This window comes from Mustela nigripes, chromosome 16 (assembly GCF_022355385.1).
Source record: "Mustela nigripes isolate SB6536 chromosome 16, MUSNIG.SB6536, whole genome shotgun sequence".
NCBI classification, from domain to species: domain Eukaryota; kingdom Metazoa; phylum Chordata; class Mammalia; order Carnivora; family Mustelidae; genus Mustela; species Mustela nigripes.
In genome coordinates this window covers 49,173,940-49,189,047 of record NC_081572.1, presented here as the reverse complement: position 1 = coordinate 49,189,047, position 15,108 = coordinate 49,173,940, and the positions used below count along the sequence as shown (strand labels likewise).

At 53.0% G+C, this 15,108-nt stretch overlaps 1 protein-coding gene and 1 long non-coding RNA gene across 2 annotated transcripts in view; one reads left to right on the top strand and one right to left on the bottom strand.

Annotated features, from left to right (window-relative positions):
• The first annotated feature begins 3,746 nt into the window (after nucleotides 1-3,746).
• On the top strand, nucleotides 3,747-11,243 carry LOC132003760 (uncharacterized). The gene is made up of 3 exons (XR_009400292.1): nucleotides 3,747-3,961; nucleotides 8,950-9,384; nucleotides 10,907-11,243. It is a non-coding gene; the product is annotated as an uncharacterized LOC132003760 (long non-coding RNA).
• Nucleotides 11,244-13,524: 2,281 nt separating this feature from the next.
• Nucleotides 13,525-15,108, bottom strand: part of MAP2K3 (mitogen-activated protein kinase kinase 3) — a 29,403-nt gene continuing 27,819 nt past the window's right edge. Inside the window, exon 12 of the mRNA XM_059381120.1 lies at nucleotides 13,525-14,659. Coding sequence (XP_059237103.1) covers nucleotides 14,576-14,659 — 84 coding nt within the window. The 3' untranslated portion in view covers nucleotides 13,525-14,575. The remainder of the gene's footprint in view (nucleotides 14,660-15,108) is intronic.

Genomic DNA, 15,108 nt, shown 5'->3' with positions numbered 1-15,108 from the left:
GAAAATGGAATAATGGGCAATGTCATCACGGATAATGAGGGCACCCCCAAAATGTGTGCCCATAGAACACACACTCAAGAACATAAAAAACATATCCTAATTTAAAAATGAGTCAACAAAAATTTTCAAAGGAATAAAAGACACAAAAGAATAACAAGTAACAAATCAAAATGGAAAGACCGCAGAAAAGATGTGCTAGGACTAAGGTGAAAATTACAAATAAAAGAAAGTCCTCATTAGAGAAAAAAGCCCAAATTGAGAAGAACATGAGAGCAAAGAAACACACCAGATTGACCTAAGGAAGATAAGTTGTGGGGCGTCAGGAAAAAGGGGAGCGATAACTGGGATTCAAGAGAAAGTGCGTATGCGGAGAACAGGCAGAGAGAGCTAACATATGTATAATAGAAGTCGCTGAAGAAAGTAATCAAAGCTGAACTCAATGTCCATACATTAAAATTTAAAAAACAAAAACAAAAGAATAAACCAACAGCAGCAACAAAATCCTTTTCCTGAAATAACTACCTTGAAACAACACGGGATACGTAGGAAGATTGGCCCAGAGTATCCACCAGAGAGACATATTGTATGGATGCCTCTGGGAATCCAGGCAAAAGGAAGACACAGTCACTTGGCAGGAAGTTCAGGTCATCAGACTGACCTCCTTCAACACTTCCTGCCAGAAGCAACTAGAAGGCTTGTTTACAAGGAGGGGACCAGAGCATGAGCCAACGAGGGTAGATCCAGGTAAACTGATTCCCAAATATAAAGGTTAGAAATGGTCACCAACAAGCAAAGACCCAAGGCTACTGTTCCTGTGGACACTTTCTGAGGATGCTCCCAGGAAAGAAGCTCAGACAACTGAAATGACCAGACAGACACGAACAAAAGTCGTGCGAGTTGTACACAGACAGACCACGTGGTTCCTTGGACAGCGAAGACCGAAAAATGGTTCTAAGAGCTCCAGGATGGTCTGAAGCAATGCAGCCAGCAGATATTTGAGGGAGCACGACAAGAGCGCGTAAAAGCTGGCATGAGCTCGCCAACTGTCCTGCGGTTCAGCCTGTACAAGGTAGTAATTCAGATCAGATGCTGTGGGAGGAGGATCAGAGCAGGTTTCAGTATCGCTCGTAGTGGAGAACCAAGAGACAAAATAGAGGGGGCGGAAAGTATTTCGTACAGAGCTGAGTAATAAAGGTAACAACGGGAGCAGATACGGGAACTTTCCAAGGACCGAAAAGATAAAACCAAAGAGAGGCAGAAATAAAAATCATACTGAAAGACAATTTGTTTAAAAAAAAAAAAACTCACACTGGTCTAAATGTATCATAAAACAATATGGCAGAACGGAGGCTAAACGTATTGATTATATGGTCTTAGCTCACCTATTAATAGAAAAAAGGTTTTTAGGTTGGCTAAGAAAGGAAACTCCAATACTATGCTCGAAATCTCTCTGGAGTGCTGGCCAGAACATGTAGTCTAGTGAGGGCCTGTGAGGTGGGGGAGAGTGTGGTATGCGCCATTGATCTAATCCAGAGGACTATACGAGCAGATAGGAGCTGGCTTATGTGAGAGAGACAAAAGGAAGAGTGTTCCAATTATCCATTGTTCCATGACCACCCCTATGTTAGGCCTAGACAGTCGTTTCATTATTACATGATTTCGTGGGTCAGGAATTGAGGGCGGGTGGGCTGGGGGGCTCGTGCTTCCCTCCCCACCCCCGCCCCCAGGCTGGTACAGTTCACTCATTGGCATCCAATTGGAGGTGAGCTGGTCGGGAAGATCCAGGACGCTTTCGCCCACGTGACTGGGGTTTGGTGGAGCAGCTGGGAGGCTGAGCGTGGTGGGGACTGTGGGTCGCTGGGCTACACGTGGCCTCTCCAGCCAAGGGTCTGGAAGCAGCAAGGGATCGTAGCAACAGGGTATTGAGTGAGTTGGGTATAGACTCTGTGGCCTTGTACAACCCAGCTCAGAAGGTCTGAACATCACTTGTCCCCCACTCTGCCGAGGTCTGAAGCAGTCGCAAGTCACCCAGAGCCAAGGGGAAACACAGAGACCACACCTCTCAATGGCATGAATGTCCCAAAATTTCTGGCCATGTTTTCCAACTGCCACTAAGATTAAACCATATATTGTTTTAATGACAACCTACAGGGGAGAAACCCTCAGTAAGGGTCATTTTCACAATCTATTGAAACATATGAAGTATCTTTGAACCCATGAGCTCATAATTATGTTTGTAATCCCTACTGGGCCACCACTAGAAGACCAGAGTGATTAACTATGGCAGGGGATACGCAAGCATGTACTCTACCTTTCCTTTATAAACCGTACCACCAGGGAGTCAAATAGTAGAGGAAGCTGAGTTTCTCTCCATAGTAACATAGAAATAAATGAAGTAGTCACAACAGAGTGAGAGCTCACCAGTTAGCAACCACTAATCCATTAGCAATCCGTCACTGACCGTCAGCAGCTGCTCTCACCCCAGAGCCAGCGGGACGCAATGCCACCTGCGAAAGGAACACAGAGCTCTCTACCAAGAGCTCTTGCCAAAAAAAATCCAACCTGAGTCTGAGATCCAGCTCCCAATCTGCAGGAAGTACACAAACTCTGCAAGCCTTTCAATCCATGTTCTTCGACAAATGAATTACCAGGAAAAACACACGGCAGGGCAAGCTGGGGATGAAACAGACTTGGGAGATCCATCAGCCCGTGTGATGTGGGGACCTCATTCAGATCCCGTTTCAACCAGGTTTTGATGCATTTTGACATGTCTGAGACGATTCTAAGTTTGAACAGAGACCGGACATGTGCTGATATTAACCAATGATTGTTGCAGGTGAGGTATTAAATAATGATATTAATACTATTATTTAGGGACTAATTGTTCATAAAGACATTCTGGAATATTTGGGGATGAACTTATATGATGTCTAGGATGAATAGGGTGACTGCCCCTATAATTTGGGAGGTAAAAAGGTACCACGTTAGAAACAAGACCGGCGTGCACTAAGCACTCTTGAAACTGGGTGTTCGGTACTCAGTTGCTCATTACTTGCTCTAATTTTATCTATGTTTGAACTTTTCATAATAAAAGCCTCTGTGTGGGGGCGCCTGGGTAGCTGTCGGTGAGGCGTCTGCCTTTGGCTCAGCTCATGATCCCAGGGTCCTGGGATCAGGCACCCTGCTCAGCGGGGAGCCTGCTTCTCCCTCCCCTTCTGCTATTCCCCCTGCTTGTGCTCTCTCGCTCTCTCTCAAATAAATAAATAGAATCTTTTTTAAAAAATAGAAGGCTTATGTGTGCAAATTTTTGTACCATAAAAAATTTTATATAGAAAAAAAGGCTGGAAAGATATACATCAAAATGCTAACTGTATACGGAAACTCACACAGTGTTCTGTGTCAAGTATGTCTCAAAAGAAATAAATTCTAAAAAATACGAATCATAAATTGTTCTGGCAGACAGGATTATAAGCAAGTTTTCTTTTTAAATTGTTCAATAGCTTCTGAAATGTGTACAATGAACACACAGCACTTCAAAAATCCGGGAAAGGAAAATTAAACCAAAGCAGCACACCCTTCCCAGGAGGTGAAGCTTTCTCTCGGGCTCCGCAGGTGTGCGGGTAACTTGGCAGAACCAGGCCAGGAAGCCATTTGGCTGCACACACCGGGGCCCTTACAGGCAAATGTGCTTCTCCTTTGCCCCACTTCTCTTCTGGGAATCGTGCCCAGGGAAATCATCTAAACTCTGAACCGCCAACCAAGCTGCCGGCTCAAGGATGTCCACGCCAGCATTAGTCTCTTGGAGCAGACTCTTGGAGTCAGAAGCCACATCCAACGAAAGGGGATTGTCTCAGGAAAGGACAGTACATCATGACGATGGAATGCTAGGAAGCCCTCAAAATGGTGATTATTGGTCTGAAAGCCTCGGACTGAATGCTGAGTGAACCAAGGATGCACGTGGGTAAGTCTGCCGTGATTCTAGTTTTGCAAACATTCATGGAAAATGAATAGAACCCAGCGAACAGCCTCACAGAACAGCCCATCATATTTTAATTTTAAATGCCTTTGCTCCTGATAAGGGAGACTTGGTTTTCTTAGAGCTCCTCTGGAAACCCTCTGGAGGCCGACGGCTCCCTTAGACCCAACTTGTTCCAGTGCCCTATGTCTCTCTCACTATCAGTCTAGCTTTGTCTCTTGCAACCATCCCCACTGCCTATCTGGACACCATTTCCTTTCCCTCCATCAGCAACCCCCCACCCCAGGCTCCCATGTGTGTCACAGCATAACTGAAAAGTGGAGAAGCTTGAAGGTTTCCTCACTACTGGCAGCTCCCCTCTGGCCACTTCTTGTCTCTTCCTCCGCAACTCCTGACCCTAGGAGGCCCTGGTGCACCGCACGTCTCCAGAAAACCTTACAGTATCCTACAGCCCACCACCCAGGGCCATGCCGCCTTCCCTGACAGGTCCCGTTCGCACATCCACACAATCCTCAGCATATTTTCTTTAAGGCCATTCTCACTGAAAGATGAACGTTGTGCCAGCTTCAAAGTACTATTTGTGCCCTTATTTGTGGTGGGACTTGATAGATTTCCCTCATCTCTACTCCCCGTCCTTCTACAGTCATAGATCCCTGCGGGTCTAGGTAGGGCTCTGGTTGCCTGTACAAAAACTACATTTCCCAGCATCCCTTGCAACAACAGATGACCATGTGACTGAAATATGGCCAATGGGATGTGAATCAATGCTGTACCATTTCCAGGTTATGCCATTCCAGGGAAGGGATTTGCCACCTCTTCGTCTCTTCCCCATCCCTGCCACCCAGAATGTGGGCTTGGAGCATAGTTACCATCCTGGGTCATAAGGACAAAGGCAGCAAACACCACTGGAAGAGCAGAGCAGCAAAATGGAAGGAACCCAGGCCCTGACTCCATGAAGCCGCCTCTGTGCCACAGTTCACTGTCCCTCGAGCTGTTATAGGAGAGGAAGATAATCATCTGTCTGGTTTCAACCACCATCAGTTTGGTTTGGCTATCGTTGTTGTTAATAAGCAGCCAAACCTGGATCCTACCTGATACACTTGCTCTAGTACGTGCCCCCAAGACAACCAGGCCAGCGAGCTCTCTTATGACAGCTTCTCCTGGAGACGGATTCCGAGACAAGGACTCTGCAGCAGGTGCTCCATGAAGGAAGTGCTCCGAGAAGACAGTAAGAGAGTGAGGGAAACGGGAGCAAGCAGGAGAAGCCCAGCAAGGGAGCATTTCTGTCCTGGCCAGAGCCTGATCCCTGGGAGCTCGGGAGTGCGCTTTCCTGCTGCAGAAGATTGGCTGAGGTGACCCAGGGAGGAGGGCATCGGCTCTCACGTACTTCCACTCCGCCGTATGGGGCGAAGAAGGCCCACAGGCCATTCTCTGAAACAGGCCGGAGATGTGGGTGGTCAGCCAGAGAGCCCAGAGCCCAGAGCCCGCAGAGAGGATTGGGTACATGGTTCCCATAAGGAGGTCTGCAGGCTCTGGTCAGACGCCAACAGTGTGCTCCACGCATGGGGAGGTGAAGCCTTCCAGAACCTCTGTGATTCCCACCCTGTCGACCTCTTCCCCCGGCCTCCTCATCCAGTGGCCCCAGCGGAGATGAACACCAACAACCCCAAAGATACTCCCCTAGGACCCCTGGCCGCGAGTTCCGGCAGATGACAGGAGCCACATAATTCAGTTGCCCAGGAAACCACGCCAGCATTTTTCCCAGAGAAAGCAGTAGGTGCCAGCATGTGGGCCTCAGAATGTGGCGAATCCGAGAGGGGCAGCGACTTGCCCGAGGCCGCCCAGCTGAAACGCGGGGACTGAGGTGGGTGGCTGAAGGGAGGAGCAATGCTACAGGAAAGCCCAAAGCTGTGAGAACCTGGAGAAGTAGACTCCGGGCCCTGTGAAGAGCCACGAGAGCTTCTGGGGGCAGGATGGCCTCACAGTGGGTAGGGACAATGGAAGGGCTTGGGGTTTCATTCACTGAGCACTTCTATGGACTAAAGCCCCGGCCTCTGTTAGCTTCTGTGTCCCTCAGTGTACTTCACGGGGGCACCCCCTCTCCTTAGGTCCACCCAGGAGCGGACACGGAACAAGGAATTCTTTGGGAGCAAGGATTCCCAAGGAATCCTGGGAAATAGCCACAGGGAAATGAGACCCAAGCCAGAAGGAGCCACTACGGGGTGTGTTCTCACCACAGTGCCCCCAGGGGCTCCTGGAGCTCTGTCCAGCTGGGGAGGCCCGGGACAGCACTGGCCCGTATCGTGCCCTGGGCAGAGCTGCGGAGCCGGGGGCGAGGCGGGGCACAACAGCCGTGGCTGCAGGCAGGTGACGGCCTCATCCCATGGAGACGCGAGGGGCTGCTCCTGGCCACGCTGCTGGGAGGCACTGCCACCCAGGTCCCTGTGACCCAAGCTGCAGGATCTTCCCACTCTTTCCAGCTCTTTCTCCCTCCTAGTTCTGAAAATAGTGCTTGCCAATGTTTGGAGAACTATGTGCTTTCTTTATTCTTACAACTTGAAGAATTGAATGACACGGAGCTTTTCATTTAGATACTGGCATTGTATTTACTGGGCTCCATTAACCCAGTCTGGGGGGAAGGGAGGTCCTCAAATGCCTGAGAGGGGAAGAGCACCCAAGTGGCGGCCAGATACCATCCTGAATGAGAGCTGGACCCTCCCAGGCCTTGGACCCCAGGCTACCTGGGCTGGGACCCCAAGCCTGCCTTCCACCCACCATGTGATCTTCAACAAATTGCCTAGCATCTTCTGTGCCTCGGTGTCATCCTCTGTAGAATGGGAAAGGCAACAGAACCCACTTCCAAGGGCTGTTGTGAAAATTCAATGCGGTAAACTGTGCACAGTGCATGGAACAGTGTGTGGCAGAGGGTAAGTGATCACTAACTGCCAGGTCAGCCTCTGCTTCAAGGGAGTGAAGTCTGGTGCCGTAAGCAGGCATGGACATGGGCACGGCCACCCAGTGTGATTGGGTTTGGGTAGAGGGAAGCAAGGGGCCATAGGAACCACAAGAAATGAGTGACAAATACAGGAAAACCACACAAAGGCAGAGCTGGAGGAAGTGGGTTTTGATGGATGAATAGGAGTTCACAGGCTGAAGAGGTAAGGCGTAGTGAGTATCTGCATCTGGGTGGGCTGGCCGTCTGGCATCCAAATCTCTTCTGAACAGGAGCAGCTCCTGCAGAGCATCCCAAGCCAGCAGTGTTCTGTGTCCTCCTGCAGAGTCTGAAAGGACCAGACTTTGGTTTGGTCATTAGACCACCCCTGCCTGGGTTGGAAGCTTAATTTTGGACAAGGGTCACCACAGAGTCCTGACCAGGCTGGCTTTGAGGCCCCGGGCCCCTGTATCTTCTCCCTTCCACTCAGTAAGTCCTAAGACTGAGTCAAGAATCCCCCCTTTACCTCGGGTAAACAATCACATTTCTGTTGCTTGCAACCAAGAATTCTGAAGGGAATTTCCGGCAGAAAGCCCAAAATGAGCAAGAAATGCAAGGGAGGGCCTGCTCCAGTGATCCTGGCCTTTGCTCCCCAACCAAAAGGCCCAGCACTGAAGCCTGCCCCTCCTCCGCGCTTTCCTCTTCAACACTCACAGAGATCATACAAGGAGGCAGGCTGCCTTTCTGCTCCATCGCACAACCAACAACACAGCCCTGAGAAGTGGCGATTTGCTAAAAGTTGTCCATAGATGGGAGGGACCAAGGAGGCTCTAACATCAGGTCAGACACCTGGCCAGGCTCTGCACTGCTGCACTCAGGAGGCCCCCGGAAGCCCAGAAGGGAGGTCTGTCCCCATCCACCGTCACAGCCTGTGAAATGTTCCAGACCCAGGACAGAGAATGAGACCAAGGCTTAAAACGCAACCCTAGCTCTGCCATCCTGGCGGGACTACGGGGAATGAAGTTTGGGTTTAAAGGCAACTATGAGAAGGAGAATGACTCTGGAGCCCAAGGAACACAGTGCCTGGTGCTCTGCATTCCGTGGCTGGACCTGGAACAGCACAAGAGGGGCGGCTAAGAGCAGGAACCAGAGGGACCAGAGGGACTGAGCACCCACTGTGCGCCAGGCCCGTAATGGGCCTCCAGGGTCTCATGGAAACCATGTCAGCAAGAACAGTGGCCAGAGAAGGACACTGAGTCTCAGAGACGTACTGTGACATGTTCAAGGCCACACAGCCTGGGGTGACAGAGTCCAGGGAGGGCTGTCTGACCCAAGAGTGGGGATGGAGGGTAGGTAAACCTTCAGGGAGGTCGGGGCATGGAGCAGGGCTTGGATATCAAAAGGCATTACATAGCAGAGATGATGACATCTCAGAAAGGTGTTACTATTGTTCTCAGTGTAAGTCTGACCGCATCTCTCCTCTGCTTAAAACCCTCCAGCGACTCCCAGTATGCTGTGAAAATGAAATCTGGAGTCTTTGACATGTCCTACAGGACCCTACAGGATCTGCCCAAACCCTTGATTCTCTTCAGTGGCACCAAGTCCCCTCCCATCTCAGGACCTTTGCACAGGCTGTTCCTGGCATACTCTTTCCACTCCTCACCTACTTCTTTCCTCCTCCTCCTGCTGGTCCCCTTACATGGAGTCTTCTGAGGCTGTGGGTTCTCCCATGGCCAGGACCCATAAGGGTCCCACTCCCACCTGTCCCCTTTTCTGTCATAACACTGAGTGTGGTTTATAGTACTCTTAGCCATACATTTGGCAAAAGTTGGCTCTTGGGGTAGTAAAAGAGTCTCGATGGTACAATAATCTGTGACCCCACGTGACAAAATCGTGTTCCTTAGTTCTCTCAAGTTATCTCTTGTTCAGGAGAAAGTAAATTTAAATAATTCACCTCATGAATCAAAACTACTTAATTATAATTAAGTTTAATGAACATAAATGATGTAATTAATTAATTTATTGTGGTGTTTCTCCTCAGGGAGCAATAATGGAAAAGAAGTGGGAAATGCTGCTTTAAGCATCTGTGAGTTCTCTCCTTCCCGCTCCGGTGCCCTCGCTGACCTCACTGAGGGCAGGCCCCGGTCAGCCTCGGCCCCGCTGGAGCTCCAGCTCTGGAAGGCTCCCTGGCATACAGTGGGCGCTCAGATAACACCTTCCGTGGCCAAGCCCCACAGTGAGCAATCCAGATAAGGCTCTGCCGTGGAGAGTACCCACTCGGTGTCCTTTGCCTGCCCCTCTCCCCCTGCCCTGGGCAATGGAGAGCCACGGAAAGGAAGGACTTCCTCGGCTGGTGCACCCCAAGCATCTTTCCACCCCAGTCTTGCGCAGCAAGGCTGGCCCAGGACAAGAATAGAGCAGCCCACAGCTTCAGCGAGCCTGGAGGGGGTGGAGGCAGCTAAACCTGGCTTGGCAGGTGGCTCATTCGGGGTAGGGCAAAGCTTGGGCTGGGGGTAGGGGGCGGGGCAAGACGCCCGGGTTTCTGGGTTCACCCAGTTCTGCTTCACTGTCTGGGGGGGGTGCTGCGGGCAGGGCCAGACCCTCCCTGGGCCTTTGTAACCTCCAGGAGACCCCGAGTCCCCGGGTGTGAGGATGCACGAGCCACGATAAACATAGCACAGCAGATGTATATATAGACCCTCCCACCTGGTTTCCAAAAGGGTTCCGAATGGCTTTCACAAGAGGCAAAGAAATGAACACTTACAGCGTGCCAGGGTTTACACATGAGGCCCTCACGTCACAGGCCTCAGGGAGTAGAACCAGGACAAGGAGAACCTCTGATCCCTCTAGGAAGTCTAAAGGAGAATGAGCTCCCCGTCGGGGGAGGTGTCCAAGCAGAGGCCACAGACTCAGGGTGGGAGGGCTTGGCGGGGAAGGGATCAGTCCAGCCCAGGAGGGCCAGGCCAGATGCTAGGTCCCTGCCGGAAGAGGAAAGGCAGCAATGGAGCAGACCCAAGATAAAGCCCGGGACTGGGAGCCTTTTGCCAGCCACCCCCTCCCTGCCCGCCCTCCCCTGGGGCCAGAGTTACCCAAACAGGCTTCAGAACTGGAGCGGGGGAGTAAGCCTTAATCACGGTTCTCTCTCGGGAGGGCTGTGCTCAAGTCCGCAGCATCGCAGGGAGCCCTGCCCTCAGAGCCCCAGCCAGGCTGTGGATGGCTGCTGCGCGGGACACGCCAACGGAGCGCTGAGCGCCCAGCTTTGGTGCTGCTCGCTGTGTGGCCTTGAGCTGTTTGCTCCCATTCTCGGAGGTGCACTGCTCCACACAGCGCATTGAAGTGTTTGTTACCTTGCTCCTGGAGAGCCCTCCCAGGACTGATGCCCCAAAATAAATAGAACCGCAGCACCTCCCCCAGCCGCCGCCCAAACCTTGGCACAGTTCTGATGGGGCTGGGCTCCCGGGGGCCCGCTGCCTTGGTTCTAGGTTCAGCCTTGAAGTTAGAGGGCACCTTCCCTGCACCTGTCACCTCCTGTCAGTGCCAGGGCCCCCTCCATTCTGGGTACCCATATGAGAGCTCTGTGCAATGGGAAGAAAATATGCTAGGGTGAGGGATAGAGTCTCGGGGAGTCTGGGAGGCCTTTGTCATGAGGCTGCATGTAAACATCTGAGCCAGCCGGTTGGACATCTTGGGAGAGTGTTCTGGGCAGAGACAATAGCCAGTGCAAAGGCCCTGAGGTGGGGTTAGCGTGGTTGAGCACTGTGTGTCTGAAGCGCAGATAAGAAGTGGGAGAGTGGTGAGATGGCCAGCAGCTGGTGTGGGCGCTGTGGGCCATCAGGAGGCTTGGACGAGTGGAGGTGGGATCCACAGCATAGTTCTGAGGAGACAAGGGACTGGGCTGATATTTAACAAGGGAGGCTACCTTCCCTGGCCTTTCCCTGGCCTCCGGAGGGGAACTCGCCTCATCTTCCCGCTAAGGCTGCCTTCCCACTCCTGACCAGGCCTGAATGCTGCCTGATGAGGATGCTCTCACTACTGTCATTGCAACAGAAAGTCCACGTGCCTCTGCCATCCATCTATCGGTCCAGAGAGACTCCTTAGCCCCAGGGATGGGCACCCCATCCCCAACCAGACTGTGCTGCCTGGAGAGGAATGAAGACAACCAGCACTGGCAAAGGGCCTCTGACCTCTACAACCTGAGGATAGGGAAGAGAAGACCTGGCCACTTTCAGTGAGGAGCACGCCGGAAGCCTTCACAGAGGTCATAGGTTATATGAACTGTCAATGGCCTGGGGCTTTAGCATGTCCTTTGTAAATGTCAAATTATCTGCACACTGGCACCCCCCACTTGGATGCCTGGACACCCTTTGTAAAATCTGAAGGGTTCTATAAATAGTAAAGGAATCTGTAAACAACCTCTGTTTGAACTATGTGCAGAGGAATCTGCCTGCAAACCCTAAAGTGCTTCCTAATGGGGCCACCACTTGGCAAACTGTAAACTACTTGGGAAACTACAAAGTGCTTTATAATTCAGTACAGGGCTCTGCAAACGTAAATTACTTTGCACACTGTGCTGTAAAGAGCCCCGAGCTTTGCAAAGTGCAAAGTCCTTTGTAAACTGTGTTGCTCTTTGTAAACTGAAGAGCGATCTGCCAGCTGGGGGGGTGGGGGGGCAGCTGTGCACCCATGAGGTTCTGTAGATGAGTCAGGCCTTTGCCCTTTCACTCTGCATCAGCCGGAGCTCCCAACTCGGCCCGCGCACACAAGGAGAGGACTGGCTGAGCACAAGCGGGCCTAGGGTGCAGAGACCGAGAACTGGGCGGAGAGGTTCGGAGCCCCAGCGTGGGCCCCCAGCAGGCCCCGACCCACCCGGTCGCTCCGCGGATGAGGGGTGGGGAGCAGAGTGGGTGGGCAGAGAGCTCGGAGGCTGGGCGGGGCTCCGGGGACACGAGGTCAAAGTCGGGGCTCTGCCGCCTCCTGGTGGCGGCAGGAGGAACAACTGGGGCCGCGCCCCTGGGACTCGGGTCCTGCCTGTCCTGTGCGCGCACACATACATACACGAGCGCGCACGCGCCTGCGAGCCGATCCGCGCACGCGCATACGTCCACGCGCACACCTACACACAAGGCTTCAGAATTCATTCACGCCCTCATCCTTCCCTTCGTGTATTCATTCATTCGCGTTTTCATTCAAGGAACGTTGACTGAGTACTTGCTAGATGTCAATACTTGCATGGGGACACAACAGTGGCAGATCTACCCAGATAACGCTGATAAAGATGAGGTAGCCCGGTTGGACCAGATGGGGGAGGGCTCTCTGAGGCAGGGACACCGCAGACCCACAAGGCGGTGGATGTGCAGGTGGACACAGCAGACCTGGAACACAGCTACAGGAAGATGGGGAGGGGCACACCAGGCAGAGGCCACAGTCGGGGCAGAGGCCAGAGGTGAGAAGCTGCCTTCATGAGGGAAGTAGGGAGGGGCACAAAGTGCCTCGAAATGATTCAGTGCTGTGCTGGGGAAGGGCTCATAGGCAGAAGCCTGTCCCAGACTGAGGACCAACTTGGGGTAAAAAACAGACTTCACTTCTGGCTGAACTGAGGCTGAGAGGAGTGTGCACTGAGATGTACCCAACAAAGGTATCAGTGCCTCCTTCAGGGAACATGGCCCAATTTCCCATGGAGGACTAGGGAGGCCCTGCTCTCAGGCCTCAAGATGTAGTAGGCTGACTATCCCCAGTTTGATCCTCCTGGCCTGCGACTGGCAGGATGAGCATGTGACCCCTTCCTAGCTAGGAGAGTCAGCCCTGAGACTTCTGCTGCAGCCCTAAGCTGGTGGGAGCCACTGGCTGCTGACTTGGTCCCCATGAGGGAAGTGTGAAACCAGACAGAGGACACCAAGGTAAGCTGGACACAAGTTCTTCAGGATATTAGCCAGACCCCTGGATCGAACCATGCCTGAAGCCAGTAATTACATGAGCAAAAAAAATTCCCTTCTGCTTTCATCTGTTGGAGGAGGGTGTCAGCCCTAGCCCAGGCCTAACAGATCACAGGATCATAGAGCCACTCTGGACCCTGGCAAGGTACCTTCCTTGAGCTCCCCCACGACTCTCCTCAGAGCTCTCTCAGGGGACCCAGGCCTCAGGCTCTCCACCTTCCAAGGTGTGTGGCTTTGAGCAAGTTACTTCAGCTTTCTGGCCTGTTTTCTCATCTGTAAAGTGGGGATGACAACATAACCGGAAACAATTACTTAACAGCCTGGATGAGGTGGCTGTGGCAAGGCTGGGGGCCAGTGCTTGGCACATGTTCATCCCTCTGTGCACCGGGCAGTGCGGTCTTCACCGGGGGGCGCTGCTCAGGCAGTCCTCCAGTGGGCTGGGCCTGTGTCTGCTGCTCTGCCCAGGGACCAGCACCGGGCCTGCAGCCTCCGCTGCGAGCTGCAGTGCCCTCACGTGTGCGAGGGTCTGTTCAAGGCAGGGCCTGAGGGGTTCAGCAGCAGCTCCCCCAACCCCCACCTCCCCTGATCATGCTGCTCTGGCCTTGGCCCAAGGGTAAGAGCACATCCTACATGACCTTCACCAAAGAGTGGGGCTCGCCGCTCTGACACACAGTCTCACACAATCTTTGTCCCACTTTTTCTTTTTCTTTTTTTTTTAAATTAAAACAACAATCAGGTAACTGCCCCAACCCATCAGGGATAAGACCCTGGGCACAGTCCTTTCTTCAAAAAAATATATTTTCTTTTTTCCTTTTTTTTTTTTTTTTTTTAAACAACACCAAAAGCAAATCCACAGCCCCTGTTGAGCCGGTCCCCAAGGAGAGTGAGCTGGACAGCTCCCCTAGCACCTCTCTGAGCAGAGACCTTGGGCCCATCCCCCTAGACCCCAGACTGAGCAGAGAGGGGGTCTCCACCTGCTGGTCCCTAAGGGGTGGGAGAAAAGTGATCGGCTCCACACCATGCAAGAAAAAAAAAGAGCCAAACCCACAAAGCAAAAGAAAAAAAAAATCAAGAGGATAAATTAAAAAAAAAAGTGAAACAACCCCCCCTCCCGAGGCAGTGGCCAGGGGCTGGGTTGAGCCCATGTGCCCTTAGAGGCCCCATTTGCCAGTGCTGGGCTGAAGGCTCACATGGCTCTGTTGTCTCACTCGTGGGGGCGCAGGAGGATTCACGTGGCTCATCCCCCGACCGTGTCCCCCAACACCGCTGCCAGGACAGAGGTATGGCCACCCTAGGCCAAAGTGTGCAAAGTCCATTCAGTCAAGAGATTAAAAAAAAATATACAACTTGGGTGGCATCCAGGGCTGGGCCCAGGCAGTTTCCCGTACTCAGGCACTGGCTGCCCTCTCCGCAAGGGGCAGTAGGGTCTCGCGGAAGCCATCCAGGCCCGTCCAAGTCCAGGATCTTAGGGGCCGGAGACTTGGGGTCCATGGAACAGCAGGGGCAGAGGCACTGGTGGGGCCCACATGGGCCTGGCTGAAGGCCCCGATGGTCTGGTTCTTTGGCACTTGGGGCCAACGGCTTGTTGCCAAGTCCGGCAAGAGCAACCCCCTTGAGTCTTCCCCCAAACACCCAAGGCTGTGGTGGCACTAGCTCATGGGTGTGGGCAAGCAGTGCCCCAGCGGAGGGGGTGTGGGGCACTGGAGGGCCAGAGGGAATCCACGGCCCCGCCCCCTACGAGTCCTCCCCCAGGATCTCCTTCACGAAGGCAGCAATGTCCGTCTTCTTGGTTTTGTGCAATGTGAAGAACGGGTGCTCCTGGAGGGACAAGAGAAGCCAGTCACCATGGGTAAGAGCTCGGAGGCCAGGCAGCGACGCCCCTGCCTCCCCAAACCACCCCTGGCTCCTATGCGTTCCGCCTGCCCAGGGCCCGTCTCTCTGCCTGGCGATCTCCTATGCCTCCTTCTAGAACCTCCCTCTCCAGGAAGCCCTCCTAGCTAAGACACAGCAGGTTGGCTTCCTCCCCCTGCCCTCCTTCCTGCAGCCACCCTCCGGCCACATTGAACTCCCTCCACCCCACCCCTACCAGGCGCAGGTGCCCTTCCCATCAGCACCGAAGCCCTTATTCATCCTTCCAAGCGCACTTCAAATATCACCTCCTCTGTGAGGCCTTCTCCAATAGCTTCGGAGGAAATGGCTTCCCTCCCCCTACCATCTCCCACCCCAGCCCTCAGCACCAGCTGTCAGAGCACCGCTGGAGCCCCTCC